At 47.0% G+C, this 19384-nt stretch overlaps 2 protein-coding genes across 12 annotated transcripts in view; one reads left to right on the plus strand and one right to left on the minus strand.

The window, feature by feature from the left end:
- Nucleotides 1-3981, plus strand: part of KCTD10 (potassium channel tetramerization domain containing 10) — a 29282-nt gene extending 25301 nt beyond the window's left edge. For all 5 annotated transcript variants that reach the window (XM_017879715.1, XM_017879716.1, XM_017879717.1 and 2 more), the window contains exon 7: nucleotides 799-3981. In XM_017879715.1, coding sequence (XP_017735204.1) covers nucleotides 799-1023 — 225 coding nt within the window. In that variant the 3' untranslated portion in view covers nucleotides 1024-3981. The remainder of the gene's footprint in view (nucleotides 1-798) is intronic.
- Nucleotides 3982-4263: 282 nt separating this feature from the next.
- MYO1H (myosin IH) overlaps nucleotides 4264-19384 on the minus strand; it is a 107484-nt gene continuing 92363 nt past the window's right edge. For 5 of the 7 annotated variants that reach the window (XM_017879710.1, XM_017879706.1, XM_017879707.1 and 2 more), the window contains 12 exons: nucleotides 17296-17372; nucleotides 15810-15878; nucleotides 13725-13809; nucleotides 12478-12637; nucleotides 11470-11553; nucleotides 10583-10676; nucleotides 10013-10068; nucleotides 9012-9147; nucleotides 8346-8413; nucleotides 8100-8197; nucleotides 7009-7108; nucleotides 4264-5467 (listed from right to left, as the gene is read on the minus strand). In XM_017879710.1, the coding sequence (XP_017735199.1) occupies nucleotides 5444-5467; nucleotides 7009-7108; nucleotides 8100-8197; nucleotides 8346-8413; nucleotides 9012-9147; nucleotides 10013-10068; nucleotides 10583-10676; nucleotides 11470-11553; nucleotides 12478-12637; nucleotides 13725-13809; nucleotides 15810-15878; nucleotides 17296-17372 (1051 nt within the window). In that variant the 3' untranslated portion in view covers nucleotides 4264-5443. Of the gene's footprint in view, nucleotides 5468-7008; nucleotides 7109-8099; nucleotides 8198-8345; nucleotides 8414-9011; nucleotides 9148-10012; nucleotides 10069-10582; nucleotides 10677-11469; nucleotides 11554-12477; nucleotides 12638-13724; nucleotides 13810-15809; nucleotides 15879-17295; nucleotides 17373-19384 lie in introns of those variants that run through there. The other 2 variants (XM_017879708.1, XM_017879711.1) reach the window with 2 other exon arrangements.

Consider the following 19384-nt stretch of genomic DNA (forward strand, 5'->3'; position numbering starts at 1 on the left):
GCATCCCATCCTGGCTTTGTAGTGTCAGTGAGGAAGATGGGGTAGAGTGTGCCTGCTCCATTTTTCCCAGAACTGGAACCTCTGAATTCTACCCTGAAAGTGGAGTCTAGTCTGATCAAATGTGTGGGACCTGCTTATGTGGCCCTCTTCCTGTTCATCACACCTTAACCCTGAGGGGCAATGAGCAAACACAGTGATTTGCCAAGGAGGAGGGCTCATGTCCATTTCGTGGGGGTCCTCAGCTGGACCCTGCACAGAAAACTGCTTTAGAGACTGCTTTAAGGTGTGGAAGGACTTGTGTGCAAGGTTGCAGCTCTGTTAGGAGAAGCATATTAGCATTGACCTAAATGTCCATCCAAGTATGGTTAATTGCATTGTCGTGTTTATATTTCCTTGATACAGAATGATCTCTAGGTTAAGTTTGGGACAAGAGGAAGACATGTACAAGTGTGTGTGGTGGGCCACCTTGTGTGTTTTTTGGAGTGTATGAATAAATATATGTACGCATATTTACATGCACAGAATCTTTGAGAGGGTAAAATGATGAGAAACTGTACCTTTAAGAAGGGAAACTAGGGGCAGGGAGACCTGTTTCTCTGCATCCCCTTGATTTTCTGTGCATTTAGCGCCACACTTAAGTGTTGCCATTGAAAATATCCGTTTATTTAAAAATAATACTGGTGGCCTTCAGCGGAATCCCAGGGGCCTGATTTAGTCTGGCGGCCCTGCTTAAAGTCCAGGTGTTGGCAGAGAGTATGGGCCATTAACTTACCTGCCTTGTATTTTGTGGGAACACAGGTGGAGTTTCCCGAAGCCCGGATTTATGAGGAGACCCTGAACATTTTGCTCTATGAGGCCCAGGACGGCCGGGGACCTGACAATGCGCTCCTGGAGGCCACAGGCGGGGCGGCAGGGCGCTCCCACCACCTGGATGAGGACGAGGAGCGGGAGCGGGAGCGGATCGAGCGTGTGCGGCGGATCCACATCAAGCGCCCCGACGACCGGGCCCACCTCCACCAGTGAGCAGGCAAGAGACCGAGCCGCCCTTCTCTCACCGCCCCCACTCCCTCCCGTGCTACACCCAGATCCTATGCAGGCTGCCAGGCCCCTTCTGCTTCCCTTGGAGCCTGGAGATACTTTTGTAACAAGCCAGATGATTATTTTGGTATTGCTTGACAAGGCAAATTGATTGTCTTGACCCAGGCGTATGACCCCTGTCTTTGAACAAGCTGTGTCTAAGATCTCTACTTTTCATGAGAATCTGAGACTCTTTGGAGCCAGGCTTTCTCGGTTCTCAGAGGAAAAGTATGAATGAGTGTGAAGTGTATGTGAGAACTTTTGTTTGCAGTATTTATTTTTGTGGGTGTCGACTTCCTATGTGGGATTTTTGGGTGACACTCCCTTAAGGGTTCGGTTTGACAATTCCGAGAGTTGTTCTGCAGTTGGAGGCCACCAGAGGTATCTGAGCTCCCTGCTTCCTATTTCATAATCTTCCAGCCCCAGCAGGTCCACTCCTGGTTCCTGTGTGTTTGGCCCGGACACAATCCCCACCGCTTTGCTAGAAGTGCTTTCTGCCTTGTGGCTTTGGGCCTAGAGCTTGTTGATAATTGCAGCTTATGGCAGTGGAAATGTGGCTGAATGAGCATCTAAATCGTTGTGACCAGTGCAACTTTGGGTGCAAGGTTTTGTTTCGGGAGAAAGCCTTTGGCCACCTTGGGCTGGCCTTTGGCCTGGTGCTCACTGGGACCCCACGTGTCTGCGCAGGAGCAGAGCGTTCCATGGCAGTAAGTGTCCAGCTCTGTTTCTGGTTCTTTCCCCGACTCCAGCCCCTTCCAGTTGTTCTCCTGGTTGACCTTTCCACTCCAGGAAGGCCATCGGACCCTGTGACAGGCATCGCTCATAAACTACCCCTCCCTGGGATCCCACTCCTCTTCAGCCTCCTTCCCCATGAAGCTGGGCTAACTTTCTAAGTCAGTTGGCTTAGAAATTCAGCGTGGCCCAGACCCTTTTTCCTCCTAGCCTGGCATCCAGGCAGGGACACCCTCACACCACCAGCCCCAAGGAGCTTACCTGCTGTAAGCACAGACCCCCTTGTCTTTGCCTCTGATTTTTACACGTGTAGAGTGGCCAGCAGTGAACAGGTTGAGGATGTTCGGGTAGATAGATACCTTTGGGTCTGCTTTGTGTCTGTGTTCATGTTTAAGGGATGTGTGCGACTGTGGGTGGGGACGTGTGCTTGTGGGGCACAGGTGGCCCCTGCTGGAGCCCAGCGGGGTGCAGCACCCGTGTAGGACAGGTGTTCTCAGTGACCTACCTCCCAGGCTCCTCTGCGCCTGCAAAGGAACAGGAGTGAGTCGTGACTGACAGGGGTGGTTGAGACTAGACTAGGTAGAGTAGTTACCAGGAGATGTGAATGTGTGTCAGGTGATGGATGGGTTTGTCAAGGGAATCGTTACCGTTTTATACCAAAGGTATTAACATGGGCAGCCTTTGACATATATATTCCAAAAAGCGAGTTTATATTTTCAAACGGTTTTTACAGCTTAGACTTTGTACGTACTGCCCTGCCTGTGGCAGTTGTATGCCTTCATTTTGTATCCAACAGCAAAGCCTACAATAAAACTTGGAAACAATCATGACTGAATGTCAAAATCATGTATTGGGCAGACGCTTTTTAAACTGTCATGTGAGAAACTTTTATATTAGGCCATTTGGATTTTATTAAGTGCTAAGGAAAGAAGGCTTACAAAATAATGTTTCATAAAGATTTTATACTGTTTAAGTTTTAAACACCAACCCTGCCTTTTGGGTTGAGCTTTTTTAGAAAGTCGAAGTGAATATCGGCCCTGAAAATGGAAAAGCCATTGTATAAATTTTTTTTTTTTTTGAGGTGGAGTCTTGCTCTATCGGCCAGGCTGGAGTGCAGTGGCACAATCTCCACTTACCACAACTTCTGCCTCCCGGGTTCAAGCGATTCTCCTGCCTCAGCCTCCCGAGTAGCTGGGATTACAGGCACCCGCCAGCCCACGCCCGGCTAATTTTGTATTTTTAGTAGAGATGGGGTTTCACCATGTTGGCCAGGCTGGTCTCGAACTCCTGACCCCGTGATCTGCCCGCCTTGGCCTCCCAAAGTGCTGGGATTACAGACATGAGTCACCACACCTGGCTGCATAGTTTTTTAAATGTTTGTATGAAGAATGAGTTTGTGGAACAATTTGATTTGCTGTGGCCTCTATGCCTAATGAGCTAGTGTTTCTGGCAGCTCTCTCTACCCTCACTTTTTCTCCAACTTTGCACCTGTAGTTTTGAGTCTTTGTCTCTCTGGAATATGAACAGGTTTATAAAACATTCCATGGTGAACAAATTCTGTTGGCTGCATTATAGCCATGAGTGAACAGACAGCATTGGCTGGTCCAAGCTCTGTTACTGAGTATACAAGGAACTGATTTTTCTTATGTTCGCACTAAGGGCAAAAACCAATATTTATAATGTAAGCACTAGCCAAGTAAAACATTGGCCCAAGATTTGGTAAAGAGTCAGGTTTCACTGCAATGTAGTAACTACAATTTTTTTACTAATTGGAACAGCTTTGGTGTGTTGTAATCAAGGTTTTTTTGTTTGTTTGTTTTAAATGAGCCATTTGATTGTGGTGACTGAGGCCCATGTCCAAGACAATTCCTGGCATAGTCTGTCACCCTCCTGTGGGAGGAATCACTGTGTGGGGACCCCATTCCCCAGTTAAAGTGTGTCTTTGTACCTTACAACAGCGATTCAGGACCCGAGTGTGAACAACACTCAGCCCTCCCTCTGGAGCCTGTGCTGTCTTTAGGGCTCTACCCAAAGTCACTATAACACAGTTAAGTGTGTCATTAACCTTTCCGTCTCTTTGCGCTATAAAAAAATGCTCAAAGTTTTAGATGTAGCCACTGTATGTTGTGCAGACATTTGTGGACATGTAAAATAAAAAAGTCATAAAATGCTTCTGTTTTCTGGGTCTTTTCAGACATGCCCGGCATAACTGGGCCCCTAAAATGTGGTTTACAACAAAGGCAGGGCCCCCATGTTCTGCCTCACCCCCTTAAAGTCGCTCGGGATGGAAGGGAAAGATGAGTCATGTTTCTGTAGTGTTTGAAGTCAAACACCAAAAGGAAGTCTTGGGGTCAAAGGCTGCCTGGCTCGTGAAAAAGGGTGAATCAGCTGGTGTTACCACTGATTTACTATTACGGGGCAGACGGCTTCAGTTCACCAAACCCAATCCCTTGACACATCTGAGTTCCATTTATTTAAAGCAAAATTCAAATTTTGCAGCTTTCGGAAATTTCCTTTAGTCTCAGACCATGCACAGTAAGTCATTGAGAGGTTCTTGGAAGCTGAGACTTGAAGCAAAACCATGAGGCTAATGGATTGAAACAAGAGTTCAATTCCCACAGCATGTTGCTGGGCACAAAAACATCACCCAACTTCTAAATAAAGACCAAAGCACTTCTCATATTAAACACTGAAATAAATGAGCTATACATATATTTAATTAAATTAAAAATAAGATCATTACCTAAGTGTTGGTGAATGAGTGAGGGTGGTTGTAGCGGTGGCCGCATCCATCAGTGAATAAACGCTTGCAAAGGGGAAATTATAAGGAGCCCCTCCCCAGTTACAAGTGTGACGGGCTCCCTACATGCTTTTGCACTGTGGCATTTATTGTCCATTTGTGTGCTCATATGCTTTATATCCATTTTTATTTTACAATAAAATTGGTATTCATTCATTCTCCAACCTGCATGCTCAGGGTTGCAGATGGCCAGAGCCCAATCGCAGCAGCTCAGGGCACCAGGCGGGACCCACCCTGGACAGGATGTCCTCCTCTCACGGGGCTCACTCACGCACCCACACTCACTCAGACTGGGACTGCATAGACGCACCAGTTCACCTGACACATACACCTTGGGTACGTGGGAGGCAACCAGAGCACCCAGAAGAAACCCAGAGACGTGGGGAGAACGTACAGACTCCACCCAGACAGTGGCCTTGCCCAGGAATCACATGTCTTACCAACATAATGAAATGTTACTTGAGAACTTACTGTACACAGGATTGCATCATGTCTCGGGGCAGCTTGACAGAGGTAGAGAATCTTGCCCACCCTCTAATGACACGTTGGAGTGCCCATTAAACATAGGTCCTGTCGAGGGTGTTTAGAATCATGCCTTTGGGTGACCTGGGGTCTGCGTCCAGAAGGTGACAATTTAATAAGGTGCCACGGGGCAGCTGAGAAGCTGAGGTTAGGCTTTGGCCTAACCCCCCTCAGTTTCTTCAGATGTGATCCGTTAGTGCTGCGGGCCTGGTTACTTGAAGAGGTAGCCAACTGGATCCAATCCCTGCTTCCCCCGTAATTTCCTCAGTTGGAGCAAAAATGGCGGTGGTCGAGGTCAGATGTCATCCTCTATCAGGACTTCCTCCTGACCGACACCTGGGAGAGAGTCACACTTCAGTTTACAGCCCTGCCCCCCTCCCTTTGCTCAAAAGGAAACAGTTATCACCTCAACTGTCACCATTAGCAAGGTGGGTGTGGAGGGCCTGTGAGAAGCCAGTGCCACCTCCCATGAGACAAGCCAGACTTAGAAACTGGCGCATGGAGGCCTGTCAGCCTCTTCAGCCAGAACCAGTCAGGGAGGAAGACAGACTCCATGTGACTCCAGAGGAGAGAGACACAGTCTCTAGGGTGTCACTTTTAAGACAGCGTGTAAACTAAAAAGACACCTTATAGTCTATATCCAAAATGGTCCTTATTTTAACTTGTCCCCAAAGGAGATCATTGTGTCTAGGGGCAATTATTTTTTAATCTACAAAATGATTTTATTTTTTTGAGACAGAGTCTCACTCTATCACCCAGGCTGGAGTGTAGCAGTGCCATCTCAGCTCACTGCAACCTCTGCCTCCCACGTTCAAGCAATTCTCCAGCCTCAGCCTCCCTGAGACTATAGGCATGCACCACCATGCTCAACTACTTTTTGTATTTTTAGTAGAGACAGAGTTCATCATGTTGGCCAGGCTGGTCTCCAACTCCTGACCTCAGGTGATCCGCCCATCTCGGCCTCCCAAAGTGCTGGGATTACAGGTGTGAGCCACCGCACCTGGCCTGCAAAATGACTTTATAGGTAAGTCCACTTAAATTTAAATGTGTATGAGACACTCCATGTTCACAGACCATTTTTAAATTAATTTGTATCAAAATTCTTTGTATAATACAAGAAACATTTTAAAGATATAGCCCCCTCTGCTTTTAACATGTCGTTTTTCAGCAAAACTGGATCAAAACAAGCTCCATGTACTACCTGCCAGCGAGGACCACTGGGACACTCAGCTCAGCAGCCCAGTATGGGCACAGTCAGGGAAGGCAGCATACTTGTGTGCTCAGGCTAGACTTCTCTCTAGCATAGCCATGGTTCCCAAACCTCTGTGCTTGTTAGACCCCGTTTTATACCAAAGGTATTAACATGGGCAGCCTTTGACACATGTATTCCAAAAAGCGAGTTTATATTTTCTTACATATTTTTTTATATATTTCTTACATACTTTTCTTACGTTTATATTTTCTTGCATCCTGAAGCCCAAGCCACACCTCCAACCAATTAAGTCTCAGTATCTGGGTGGGACACAAGCGCATTGATTTCAATGTGGAAGGAAGTTATGGATAAGCTACTATCATAAGCATAAAGCCTTCATCCAGTGAAAAGGTAGACTCTGCTATTTGAGAAGTGTCTTATGTCAGTTTCTGGTTCCCTGACAACTTAACAATGGTCAGCTTTTCTTCTTTTCTCATTCAGTGTTTAGACATATATATCTCTATATCAATTTCTTCCTGTCTTACAGATGTAGAATTAGGAATAGAGGGCAGAAATGAACTATTAATAGCTTATGAATCCAGTCAATCTATAGGACTGAAATTGGTAGAACTTTAACTTATATTCTATAAAACAGCTTACTTCCCTCCCAGAGACGGCCACTCACCACTGTTAATTGTCCATTTTTATTTTTATAGATTTGTTCTTCCGGTCCAGTGTCGAAAACTATTGTGCCTTCTTTTCCCGGACTAATAAAAAACTGTAAACTTAAAATACACAAAGTGACACATTACTGACATACTGTATTTTCTTCTCTCAACCTTTGGTCTGCAAAAGAAATTCACTTATGAAATTCTACTAATTTCAAGATCAAATTCCTGTTTTATTACAGTGCTTTATAGCATATTTGAGGAAAGGAAGAATGCTGTTGCCACAGCTGGGTAACCTACATGTTTCTGTAGTTACCATGAAATCAGCTGAGCACATTCAGTTCTTCAGAGGGCCAGTGTGATGTCTGCGGAACTACTCCCATGTCACACTGAAGCTCTGAGGGGCTGAGTATTCCCTCAGAGGTACAGCAACACAAAGACAACACATTTCAAAGCACTCAACTCTCTCTCCTTATTCCACCTACAAATGTGCTCCTCTGATTGTTAAAACTTGGAACAGCACAGGATGAGGGAAAAGAAACAGCTCTCCAGCATATCCTGCCTTCACTGACTTCATTTCTCTGGAACCCAAGATCACAGGGATGAAGACGGAAAAAAGTTCTTTATGGGAGGGGGCGAGGATGTAACACTAGAGGCTTGTTTCTCACCCCTTACTGGTAGAGATGGTGCTTGATTATGTTGGAAGCAGGAGGCAACCAGGAGTGAAAGTAATATTTGTATCTTCCCTGATCTGTAATATTTTTTTTTTTTTTTGAGACATTGTCTAGCTCTGTTGCCCAGGCTGGAGTGCAGTGGTGTGATCTTGGCTCACTGCAACCTCCGCTACCTGGGTTCAAGTGATTCTTGTGCCTCAGCCTCCTGAGTAGCTGGGATTACCGGCGTGTACCACCAAGCCCAACTAATCTTTGTATTCTTAGTAGAAATGGGGTTTCACCATGTTGGCCAGGCTGGTCTTGAACTTCTGGCCTCAAGTTACCTGCTCGCCTTAGCCTCCCAAAGTGCTGGGATTACAGGCATGAGCCACCATGCTCGGTCTTAAACACTGTGACATTGAATTACTTCCTGAGCTGAAGATGACACCACCTACCTTCCTTGAACAACATTGACAATGTTCTCCTTCTTAACCAGCATGACGAGTTTAGTAACTGCTTCAAACATGTGTCCACACTGCAAAACGGCATCCCCCTGGGGTGGGGAGGAGACAAGGCATAATTTCAGTATTCACAGCTTAAAGAAACAGACACACCGACAGACAAGTTTCATGGTGGTCAACTTAACATTTTGGCAGTGTATCGTTTCTGTCTTTTAGTAGAGACTGGTGGCTGATAATTACCTTTTGCTTGTCGTCTGGTGAAACATGAATGACTAAGATTCCGTCTCTCAGATTGCTGGTGGAGACACCTTAAGACAGATCCAGAGTTAGGAGCCAGGAACTAGATAGCTTGACATGAGTCAGGAACTAGATAGCTTGACAGAGAAGAAGAGAGACGCCCAGGGGCTGCCCAACCCCACGCTTCATTCTCCTAGCTGGGCCCAGAAGGATGAAGGGCATACTTTAGAAATCAGCCTGCTAGTGGGCTCCGATCACCGTGGAAGAAGACTATTGCCCAATCTGGGTACTTGAGTAAAGTGGTGCTATTAATATTTATGCCAGAATAAGGGGTGCAGTCCAGGCTGGGCAACGCCAGGGGAGGAGGGCAGATGGTTTCTTTGTTTTGTTTTTTTGTTTTTTGGGGTTTTTTTTTTTTGGAGCCGGAGTCTCACTTTGCCGCCCAGGCTGGAGTGCGTGGCGCAGTCACAGCTCACTGCAGCTTCAAACTCCCAGGCTCAAGTGATCCTCCTGCCTCAGCCTTCCAGTAGCTGAGACTGCAGGTGTGCATCGCTAGCCTGGGGTTTATGGGCACCCTACACTTGTGTTTCCCATTTGGGAGCTTCATGACTGGCCTTTCTAGTAGTTGAGTCGACTCAGTGCATTGTTTTAAGATTGCCCACTTCTTACCTTTGAGAGCTGAGTACTCTATTTTCTGTTTGATTTTGGCAAGTTCCACCACGTAAGCTGCTTTCTGAGTAAGAATGAGTTGCCGCTGCCGTGCTTTGAAGCCTTTTCTGTCATATTTAATGACCGGGACACCATACTACAAGGGGAAGGTGACTTCATGGTGGGGAGGCGGGGCAGAGTACTGAGTTTCTTGCTACTCAGACACCAGTAAAGTGATGTCAAGCATTCAGAGAAGCTCAAATAGATTTAAATATATATATACGTAAAATTATATATATATTTTCTGGCTTTCTGCATGGTGGGGAGTTTAATTCCTAGCTCTGCCTAGCTGCGTTGCCCTCTGAGGAAGTCAAGGCTATGGCTACCTGCCTTGCAGGTCTGCTCTGATGGTCAGAGATGAAAACTTTCACAGCCACAGTGTAATCCAATCCAGTCACAGTGGCTTCTATTCCCCAGGGAACCAAAAAAAAAAGTGGGGCAGGGCAGACACTGGCACACACGATCACCAGGACTGCACCTGCTGCTGTGTGCCAGGCAGCAGCCTGAGCACCTCTCACCCACCGACTCATTCATACTCTCAGTAACCCCATTATCCTCATTCACAGAAGATCAGAGGCACCAAGAGCTTAAGTGACCTGCCCAGGATCTCATGGCTGCTGCGTTCAAAGCCAGCGTCAGTGCCCAGGCACTGTGGCACACTGCGTCTCGCCAATACGGGGGCGTTTCATGAATAAGTTCACAGCTACACTTCACTCAATTGTGTTGGAAAGCAAACCGAGACAGTTTCTAGGGTGACGGGGGGATCATGAGAACAGCAGCCATTATCTAATCATCACTTGTTCCCCATCATCTTAGTTAATACCCAAAGCCTCACAGTTGAGAGCCCCGGCTGCCCAGCTGCCCCTGCATTTAAATAGTGCGCCCTTTATGGAGAAAGCTGACCCTGCTCTTAGACTTGATGAGGGAATCCTGTGTGAGACTGAGGACACACATCGCCTTACCTGGATTTTCTCATGGCTAATTAGCTGAAGCACTTTGGGATTAATGTCTCCTTCATCTAGAGAGGGAACCAGAAGGCCATGAATCATCACTAAAATACCAATCCTGCGGAAAAGTCACTGGTATCAGCTAGCTTTGTTATGCACCTCTGTGCCAAGATCTCAGCTGGGGAAATAGTCAGCAGGAAATGCTGCAGAGTTGAGCATCTTCCTTTGACTTATTATTGTTTTTTTTGGAGACAGAGTCTTGCTCTGTCTCTCAGGCTGGAGTACAGTGGCATGATCTCGGCTCACTGCATCCTCCACCTCCTGGGTTCAAGCGATTCTCCTGCCTCAGCCTCCCGAGTAGTTGGGACTACAGGTGCCTGCCACCACACCCTCCTAATTTTTGTATTTTAGTTGAAATGGGGTTTCACCATGTTGGCCAGGCTGGTCTCAAACTCCTGAGCTCAGGCAATCTGCCCACCTCGGCCTCCCAAAGTGCTGAGATTACAGGCATGAGCCACCGCACCCCACCCTTTGACTCCTTTTAGAATTGGAAAGCCAAATACATAGGCTGGAAAACGTACTTACTTATCCGACTGTTGGCAAAGGGTTGATTTAAACTTTCTGTGTAGCCATCTTTCCTTCCCCTGAAGATTTCACTTGTAACTACCTTTTGCTGCATCTGGTAATACACAATTGAAAGTATAAAAATGGTAGCCACAGGCTTCTTTGGGATAGTGGAGCTCTAGACCCGTTGATGTCACATCCTTTTTTGGATAAACTGTGGGAGCCTTGTTACCCTGGAGCATGCAAGTCAGAACACCTTCCTGGCTTTGGCCAAAATGCCCTAAAAGTCATATTGGTAGAGACTGGGTTGACATTTCTGCTTGTTCCCTTACTACCTTCCTGAAAGTAGATTTTTCAGCGTTCCCAGAGCAGTTTCTTGTAGATCAGGGATTGGGAAACCACAGCCTGCAGGTGAAACTCAGCCTGCAGGCGAAACTCAGCCTGCTGTCCATTTTTGTAAGTAACGTTCTATTGGGACAGAGCCATGCTATTCATGCACACATTGTCCATGGCTGCTTTGTCACTGTAGCAGCAGAGTTGAGTAATTCCAACAGAGAAAGACCACAAACCCTGAAATAGTGCCCTTTACGCAAAAGACCCACAGGTTAGCACAGTGAAAAACAGATCTCCAGCAGAAAGGGGTCTACGTTCTCTGCTCCCGTGGATGAATGGCAGGAGCCATTGCCATCGTTTTCCCATGGTAACCAAGGGAGCCATGCTGACTACAGTAACAGCTGGCATTCATCTAGGGCTCTCTGCTGGTCTACCTGCAATTATCTTGAACATTTCAAAGCATGGGACCAGCATGACCCCCTGCTTATAGGTGAAATGGTGGATGAGGAGGACTGACACTCAGGACCCACTCTCACCCCCTCCACCACCTGCCACTGCAGACATCATGTCCCTACCATTGCTTTCCGCTCAGCTGTGATCCCCCGGCAGTACTTCTGCACCAGGTTCCTCACGCACATTTTCCTGAGCAGATCTGATGCCTGTGTGGAGAACATACTTCTTTCCACTTGCCTCACTCACTCCCTGTCTGGGGCTGTGGCAATCAAAATGAAGCTTTTAAAAAAACACTGCTGGGTTCAGTTTGATTTCAAGCACAGTGTTAATATTTTATATTTTATAGTCAGAGCAGCTAACCAGATCCTCTCCCAACTTTTTGCTGTTGCTTAACTAATGATTCTCAAACTTGAATATGTTTATGACTTTCCTGCAGAACTGGCTATAATGAGATTCCTGGAGATTTTGACTCAGTGGGTCGAAAGTAGAGCCCAGGAATCTTAGAACAGCCCTGCCTCTAAGTTCCAGACACAGAGGGTCCTCAGACCATCTCTTGAGATGATTCTACGTAGGCTACGTCAAGAACGGAAACCATTTGAAAGTGCTCTGTCAGCCGAGCGTGGTGGCTCACACCCGTAATCCCAGCACTTTGGGAGGCTGAGGCGGACGGATCACTTGGGGTCAGGAGTTCGAGACCAGCCTGGCCAACATGGCAAAACCCCGTCTCTACTAAAAATACAAAGATTAGCTAGGCGTAGTGGCGGGTGCCTGTAATCCCAGCTACTCAGGGGGCTGACCCATGAGAATCACTTGAGCCTGGGAGGCGGAGGTTGCAGTGAGCCAAGATTGCACCACTGTGCTCTAGCCTGGGTGACAGAGCAAGACTCCATCTCAAAAAAAAAAAAAAAAAAAAAAAAGTGCTCTGTTCAAACAACCTCCAGTGGCTTTATAATGTTAGTAAGGACGTCACGAGTTCTAAGTTCAAATTCTTGTGCAGCATCCTTGGGAAGAAGGGCTTTGCCAGGGCAGCCCTTTCAAGCCAAAGGGAGGCAGCACAAAGACATACGAGAGTTAAGCTTCATCAGTGCCCGTGTTACTTACAACACTGGAAATCCCACATTAGTCCTTACATTTTCCAAGATGCCAGGAGGCCTCAGCCAGCTCTTGTCCAGGACAGTCTTTGGAAGGTGATACCGGAGATTCAAGATGTAATTCTTCCGCACAAACACGATAAATTCCTCGTTGTCAGGACAGAGGGGTTTGTTGCGATTGATGAATCCCTTGATGAACCTAAAAAGGAAAATGTTTTCTTTCTTTTCTGGACCATTTCTTCACTGAGATTTACATTCTCTTCCCTCTTCTTTGATTCAAAGGAGGCCAAAGTGGTAGAGGCTGTTGAGATGACCACATAGGCCAGAAGCCTGGAATGTAGGCCCCAGGCCAAATCTACCCCACACATATGTTCAGTTTCACCCACATGGCCTTTTGTTTTGTTTTGAGGAGCTTTAATTAGTTGCCAATCAAAAAAAGTTAGGAAGTAGTGCATAAAAGCCAGATTTCAAGGCTGGGCATGGTGGCTCATGCCTGTAATCCCAGCACTTTGGGAGGCTGAGGCAGGCGGATCATTTGAGGTCAAGAATTCGACACTAGCCTGACCAACATGGTGAAACCCCGTCTCTACTAAAAATACGAAAAATTTAGCCAGGTGTGGTGGTGTGTGCCCATAATCCCAGCTACTTGGAAGGCTGAGGCAGGAGAATCGCTTGAACCCAGAAGGCGGAGGATGCAGTGAGCCTAGATTGCACCACCGTACTCCAGCCTGGGTGACAGAGTGAGACTCTGTCTCAAACAAAAAAACAAACAACAACAACAACAAAACTCCAAAACCCAGATTTCAGTGTTCCCTGAAAATTCAAGCCATCTGGCTACGTTTCCCCACAGCAGCAGTCAACTGGAATGGGCTAGTTACTGGCCCGCCTTGAGGCGGACTGGGCGTCCCACTTTGCTGAGGCGGACTGGGCGTCCCACTTTGCTGAGGCGGACTGGGCGTCCCACTTTGCTGCGGTCTCCACCATGCCCTGTTGGCTTGTCCCAGCTCATGAGATTCGCTCACTTTGCCTGCCTGGCATCAGAAGGCATTTGACGTTGTGACTTTTGAGCCAGGCTAAGAGAAATTCCAAATACATTGAGTTGTGATCACCGTCAAATTCAGCTCAGAGCAAAGGGATGGACCTGAATTCCTAATGGCATTCTGAAGGGAGTTTTTCCTTTCTGCACAAATCCAAAAATCACAAAGAACTCATCTACCTCCATGACCATCCCCTGCAGGGCACCAGCGTTTAGTGACCTGTCCTTTCTGTTGTACCTGAAAACTTACTTTCTGATGATCCGCACGGCCCACTTTCGCCTTTGGATTGCCTTCCGAGCCAGAGCCCCACGCCAGTGGGCTTCCAGTTTGATGGCTGAAAGAGTTCACTGCTGGCATTAGAAGGTGAGCACAATCGTATGGAAACACAGAAGGCTTTTCCAGAAGGCTTTATCCATTCAACAAACATCTGGACACCCACCACAACACTCTGTTAGCCTCAGAGATGGAAGGTCGGATGAATGTCATCAGTTCTTACCTGGGAGCACTCAGGCAACAATTGAACCAGGGGGAGACAGAACAGAGGGGCCTATGGAAGATTTCCCGAAATTACATGAGGGAGTCATTTTCCCAGGGTCTTTTTCAGCCACAGCAATGGCACTTGTGATGGTACAGATAAGTCTTACCACCATGTTTAGTCTCACTGGGGTTTACTTTTAGTTGTCTACATTAAAAAATTGGGGTACATAAATGAGGGCACATAAAACTTAGGTTCTGGCTTATTTCCTTTTTTTTTTTTTTTTTTTTTTGAGATGGAGTCTCACTCTGTCGCCCAGGCTGGAGTGCAGTGGTGTGATCTTGGTTCACTGCGACCTCCGCTACACAGGTTCAAGTGATTCTCCCACCTCAGCCTCCTGAGTAGCTAGGATTACAGATGTGCACCACCACGCCCAGCTATTTTTTGTGTGTTTTTAGTAGAGACAGGGTTTCGCCATGTTGGGCAGGCTGATCTCAAACTCCTGACCTCAGGTGATCCACCCACCTTGGCCTCCCGAAGTGCTGAAATTACAGGTGTGAGCTACCGTGCCTGGCCTGTTTCCCAATTTTTAAATGCTCTTCAGATTTTTTGATTTTTGAGTATTCAGATTTTTTGAACGCTTTTCTTTTAATCCTCAGAACAGCATTGTTTCATTTACAAAAACAAGCAACTTGAATCAACCCAAATATCCATCAACAGAACAGTTAAGTTGTGGCATACTCATAGCTCAGAGGCTGGCTCACTACAGCCCGCCGCTTGTTTATATAAATAAAGTTTCATTTCAACATGGCCCTGCCCATTCATTTACATATTCTCTAAAGCTACTTTCCTGCTACCATGGCAGAGTTGAGTAGCTGTGACGGAGACCATAAGACCCCCAAGTCTAAAATACTTCCTATAATGCTGACCTCTGCTACAGTGGAATACTATGTAGCTATGAGCAAATGAATAACTTAAATCTACACACATCTCCTGGTTGAATTTCAGAAACAATCTGGAGTGCAAAAATGTCACCCAAAATACCAAGAGTATAGTTTTCTTAAGTTTAAAACATGCCAAATTATAAACAGATTATTTAGAGATACATCCGTAAATAGTGAAACTACTGAAGAAAAACAAGAGAATGATTAATGCAAAATTCAAGAGAGTGGTTACTCCCAAGAAATGTATGCGTATGGGTGGGAGTGTTGTTTGAGAACATGACTGGGGAGGGACAAAAAAAAAGGAAGGGCTTCAAGGGACTTGTATGTTTGAAACCTTTTTCAAAAATTATTCTTTTGTTTTTTTTGAGACAGGGTCTCACTTTGTCACCCAGGCTGGAGTGCAGTGGTTCCATCGTGGCTCACTGCAACCTCCGCCTTCTGGGCTCAAACAATCCTCCTGCATCAGCCCTCCAAGTAGCTGGGACTACAGGCGTTAACCACCACGCCTAGCTAATTTTTGGGTTTTTTTGTTTATTTGTTTTTTGGTAGAGACAGGGTTTCACCATGTTGCCAAGGGTGGTCTCGAACTCTTGAGCTCAAGTAATCCACCCGCCTCAGCCTCCCAAAGTGCTAGGATCATAGGTATGAGCCATGGTGCCTGGCCCACAAAATTATTCTTTAAATGTACACATATTGTAGGTCCAATAAAACATGCCTGTGGAACAAATACAGGCCACTATTTTATAAATCTCCAATCAGTAAGGAAAAATGAGAAGAGGTCCCAGAATTGGACCGCAGGATAGCCCCACACCAAGGTTTTAAGGATGAGCAGGAGGAGAGAACTCACAGATGTGCCCCCAGGTGCCAAGCAGATGAGAACGGGAGCAAACTCGTGTGTTTCTTTTTAATTCTTACCTGCTTGTCTTTTTTTCACATATTCTTTCCTTCCTAGGCAGCTTTTGTATGTGGCTTGGATTCTTGCAACTTGAAATAAAACAGATGTTTTGGTGAAAGGGCTTTGCATTTGTGCATCTTTGTGGTTGTGACCTCCAGGGGTGTTTGGGGGATAACAGAAGGGGGCATCAAAGGCCTGTGTGTAGTGATGTTTCAGGAAGCCAGTTCAGCACTGCAGACCTGAGAGCTGGCTGGTTACAGACCTGAGAGCTGGCTGGTTACAGACCTGAGAGCTGGCTGGTTACATGACGCCTGGCTCCCAGATGCTGCCTGGGAACTGGAGTTGCCTTCCTGCCTTTCCTTTTCCCAGGGCAAGGAACAGACCTAGTGCTAAGAGCCCCCCAGTTCCATGCCAGGCATTGGGTTTCATTCTCATACCCCAGCCCACAAGGCAGGCATCATCAGCACAGTTTACACATGGGCATGCAGGTTCAGACAGATGGTGAAGACACTTGCTGGGCAACACAGCTAAGGAGGAGCACGAACCCAGGTCTGACCACAGAACTCTCCCTCGGCTTCTCAATCCTGCATCCACCCCCTCTACACAGCAATCTGGGTCCTATCAGAGGCCAAGCTCATGAAGGGCCTTACAGAGCAGCCACGCCCTGTTCCCTGCGAGCCGGTTAGAGATGCTGGCTCAGGCCCTGCTGGCCTAACTATGGCCCTTCAGCCACATCCCCAGCCATTGGTGCCCACTGCTACGGAGGTCAGAAAATGAGACCACCAAGCCTTGAAGCCAGATACACCCACGTTCAAACCCCAGCTCGGCTGCTTACTCGCTGTGTAGCCTTCAACAAGTTATCAACACCTCTGGGCCTCAGTTTCCCTGCATAGAAAGTGAAGACAGTAACACCCGTGTCACCTACCTCATGGGTCTGTTCTCAGAACAGAATGAGACCATGGTATAAAGGACTTAGTGTTCACCTGGCATATGGCAGGCCCTCAAATGACTCAAGCGTGCTTCTTGACAGGCCGGTTACATTTCAAAGGGGACACTCCCTCCCCCAGCAGTTTTGATTTTTTACTTTTTGCATTTCCCCATCTAACTTTTCTCATTGACCATTCCCAACAAACCCCCAGGCTGCAGGCTTTGAAGCTACACTTTCCAACATCAGACACACAGACAAGTGACATTTTGGAAACGTTAATTTAAAGGGACTGGTCTCTCATGGTTTTACACCCCAGTAGTGAACAACAGGATCTGATCCAAACGAGCATTGAGACGGCAGAACAACGTTTATATATCTGCCTGCATCTGTGACTGACCTCCAAGCACTCATGAAAACAGAAATTCACAGGGATTTTATCATAATCCCATATCTCGTTCCTAGTTTCCAAAGTAAATGCTTCTAACGTTATATCAAACACCCATGTTTAAGATGTATCCCCAAGCTCTACTTGTTCATTTCATATTCTATTGAAATCAGGACAGAAAAAGAAATCATACCTAGTTGATGTTTACAAAATTCCAAGGCATCTTCGGTAGCAAACAGAGTTCTGGGGAAACGAATGAATATTTTGGTTCTAAAAGTGAAAAGAAATGTTTTTGTAATTAATTGGTCAGTTTACCATCTAGTGGGTTGAACGGTGCCCCCTTCAAAAATTCATGTCCACGCAGAACCTCAGAATATGATCTTATTTGGAAATAGGGTGTTTGCAGATGTGACTGAGGTAAGGATAGAAATGAGATCATCCTGGAATAGGGTGGGCCCTAAATCCACTGAGAGTGTCCCTATACACACAGAAAGACACAGGGAGGAGCCCCTGTGAGCACGGAGGCAGAGATTGGAGGGACACAGCTACAGCTAAGCAACACCAGCAGCCGCCAGAGCTGGAAGAGGCTCCTGCAGGAACGTGGCCCTGCCAGCTCTTGATTTTTGGATTTCTGGCCTCCACAGCTAGGAGAGAACAGATTTGTTTTAAATCAGTCACTTTGTGATCATTTGTGACATAGTCCTAGGAAATGAATACACCATCCTAACCTGAGGTTGCTTTAAGTTATGTTCCTGGGCTTTCAAGAGTGACGACAAAGAATATGGGTGTTTTTTTGTTTGTTTGTTTTTTGTTTTGAAACAGAGTCTCAGTTTGTTGCCCAGGCTGGGGTGCAGTGGCGCAATCTCGGCTCACTGCAATCCCCGTCTCACAGGTTCAAGTGATTCTCATGCCTCAGACTCCCGAGTAGCTGGGATTACAGGCACCAGCCACCACGCCAGATAAAGAATGTCGATCGAAGCTTAAAAGAAGATCATGCCGGGGCGTGGTGACTCACGCCTGTAATCCCAGCACTTTGGGAGGCTGAGGCAGGCGGATCACCTGAGGTCAGGAGTTTGAGACCAGACTGACCAACGTGGTGAAACCCCATCTCTACTAAAAATACAAAAATTAGCTCGGCATGGTGGCGTGCACCTGTAATCCCAGCTACTTGAGAGGCTGAGGCAGGAGAATCGCTTGACCCCGGGAGGCGGAGGTTACAGTGAGCCGAGATTGCGCCACTGCAGCCTGGGTGACAGAGCAAGACTCTGTCTCAAAAAAAAAAAAAAAAAAAAGATCACATTAGCCAGCAGAGAGAAGTTACAAATACTGACCTCACTTTGCCTGCCCCACCCTCAGCCTGGTGAGGGAAAGTTCCCTGAGCAGCCACTGGGGGCAGCAGTGGGTGGTGCCTGATGATCCCACTCTCTCTTGTCCCTGTTCTAATTTATGGAACAGGGGACAGACGGATCCCACCTCTGACCTCCATGCCCTGCCTCCCTCAGGATGTGCTGAGCCTTGCAGAATCCCCTTGGATATCTGGATTGAATAAGTAAGTGATCCTTGGAACAGGCCCAGAATAGGAGCCTAAAGATGGAGAGAGGCCAAGGCGGCCCAGACGACCATGTACAAGCGGGAGTTCGGAGTCGGCGGGGAAAGCTCACGAACAGGGTCACAGGCAGAGATCTCCGGAGCAGGGAAGCCCTGCCTTGGGGAATACATCTTCACGCTGGGGCACCTTTCCCTGCAACCACATTAACCCTGACCAAAATGACCAACAAGGCGGCCTCAGATCTTCCCGATTCATGTCCCTTGAGTTGTGCCTGAAAGCTTTCAATGCGTACGAAAGTTCTCTGCTCATGGACAACTAAGACTCCAGTTAAGAGTTCTAGCACACCATTTCTGAGATGCTACAGATGATCTCACATTGTCTAGGTCCCAAAAGCTCCTCTGGCAGGTCACGCGTACATGGAAACAGTGAAAGAATCCAGGCACACAGAGGTTAGGTGGCCCCTCTGCTTCCCTGTGTTTTGCCAGCAAGGAGGCCCATCTGCCGAGCCAGTTTAGTGCGGAGCGTTCCTTTATAACTTCACGGCCTCCCACTGGCAGCACCATAGCTCTTCTAAATAATTAAGAGCTGCATTTACATTGAGTAGATGAGGCATACATCTTGTAAATCTCCGTAAATCCCTAGGAATTGAGTCTCCAGGCTCTAGATGGATACGGATCAATGCACAAACCCTTTGATGTCAAGGGAAGAGACCATTCGGTGGTCTTCTGGTCAC

This window comes from Rhinopithecus bieti, unplaced genomic scaffold (genome assembly GCF_001698545.2).
Source record: "Rhinopithecus bieti isolate Rb0 unplaced genomic scaffold, ASM169854v2 scaffold_11933, whole genome shotgun sequence".
Lineage (NCBI taxonomy): Eukaryota > Metazoa > Chordata > Mammalia > Primates > Cercopithecidae > Rhinopithecus > Rhinopithecus bieti.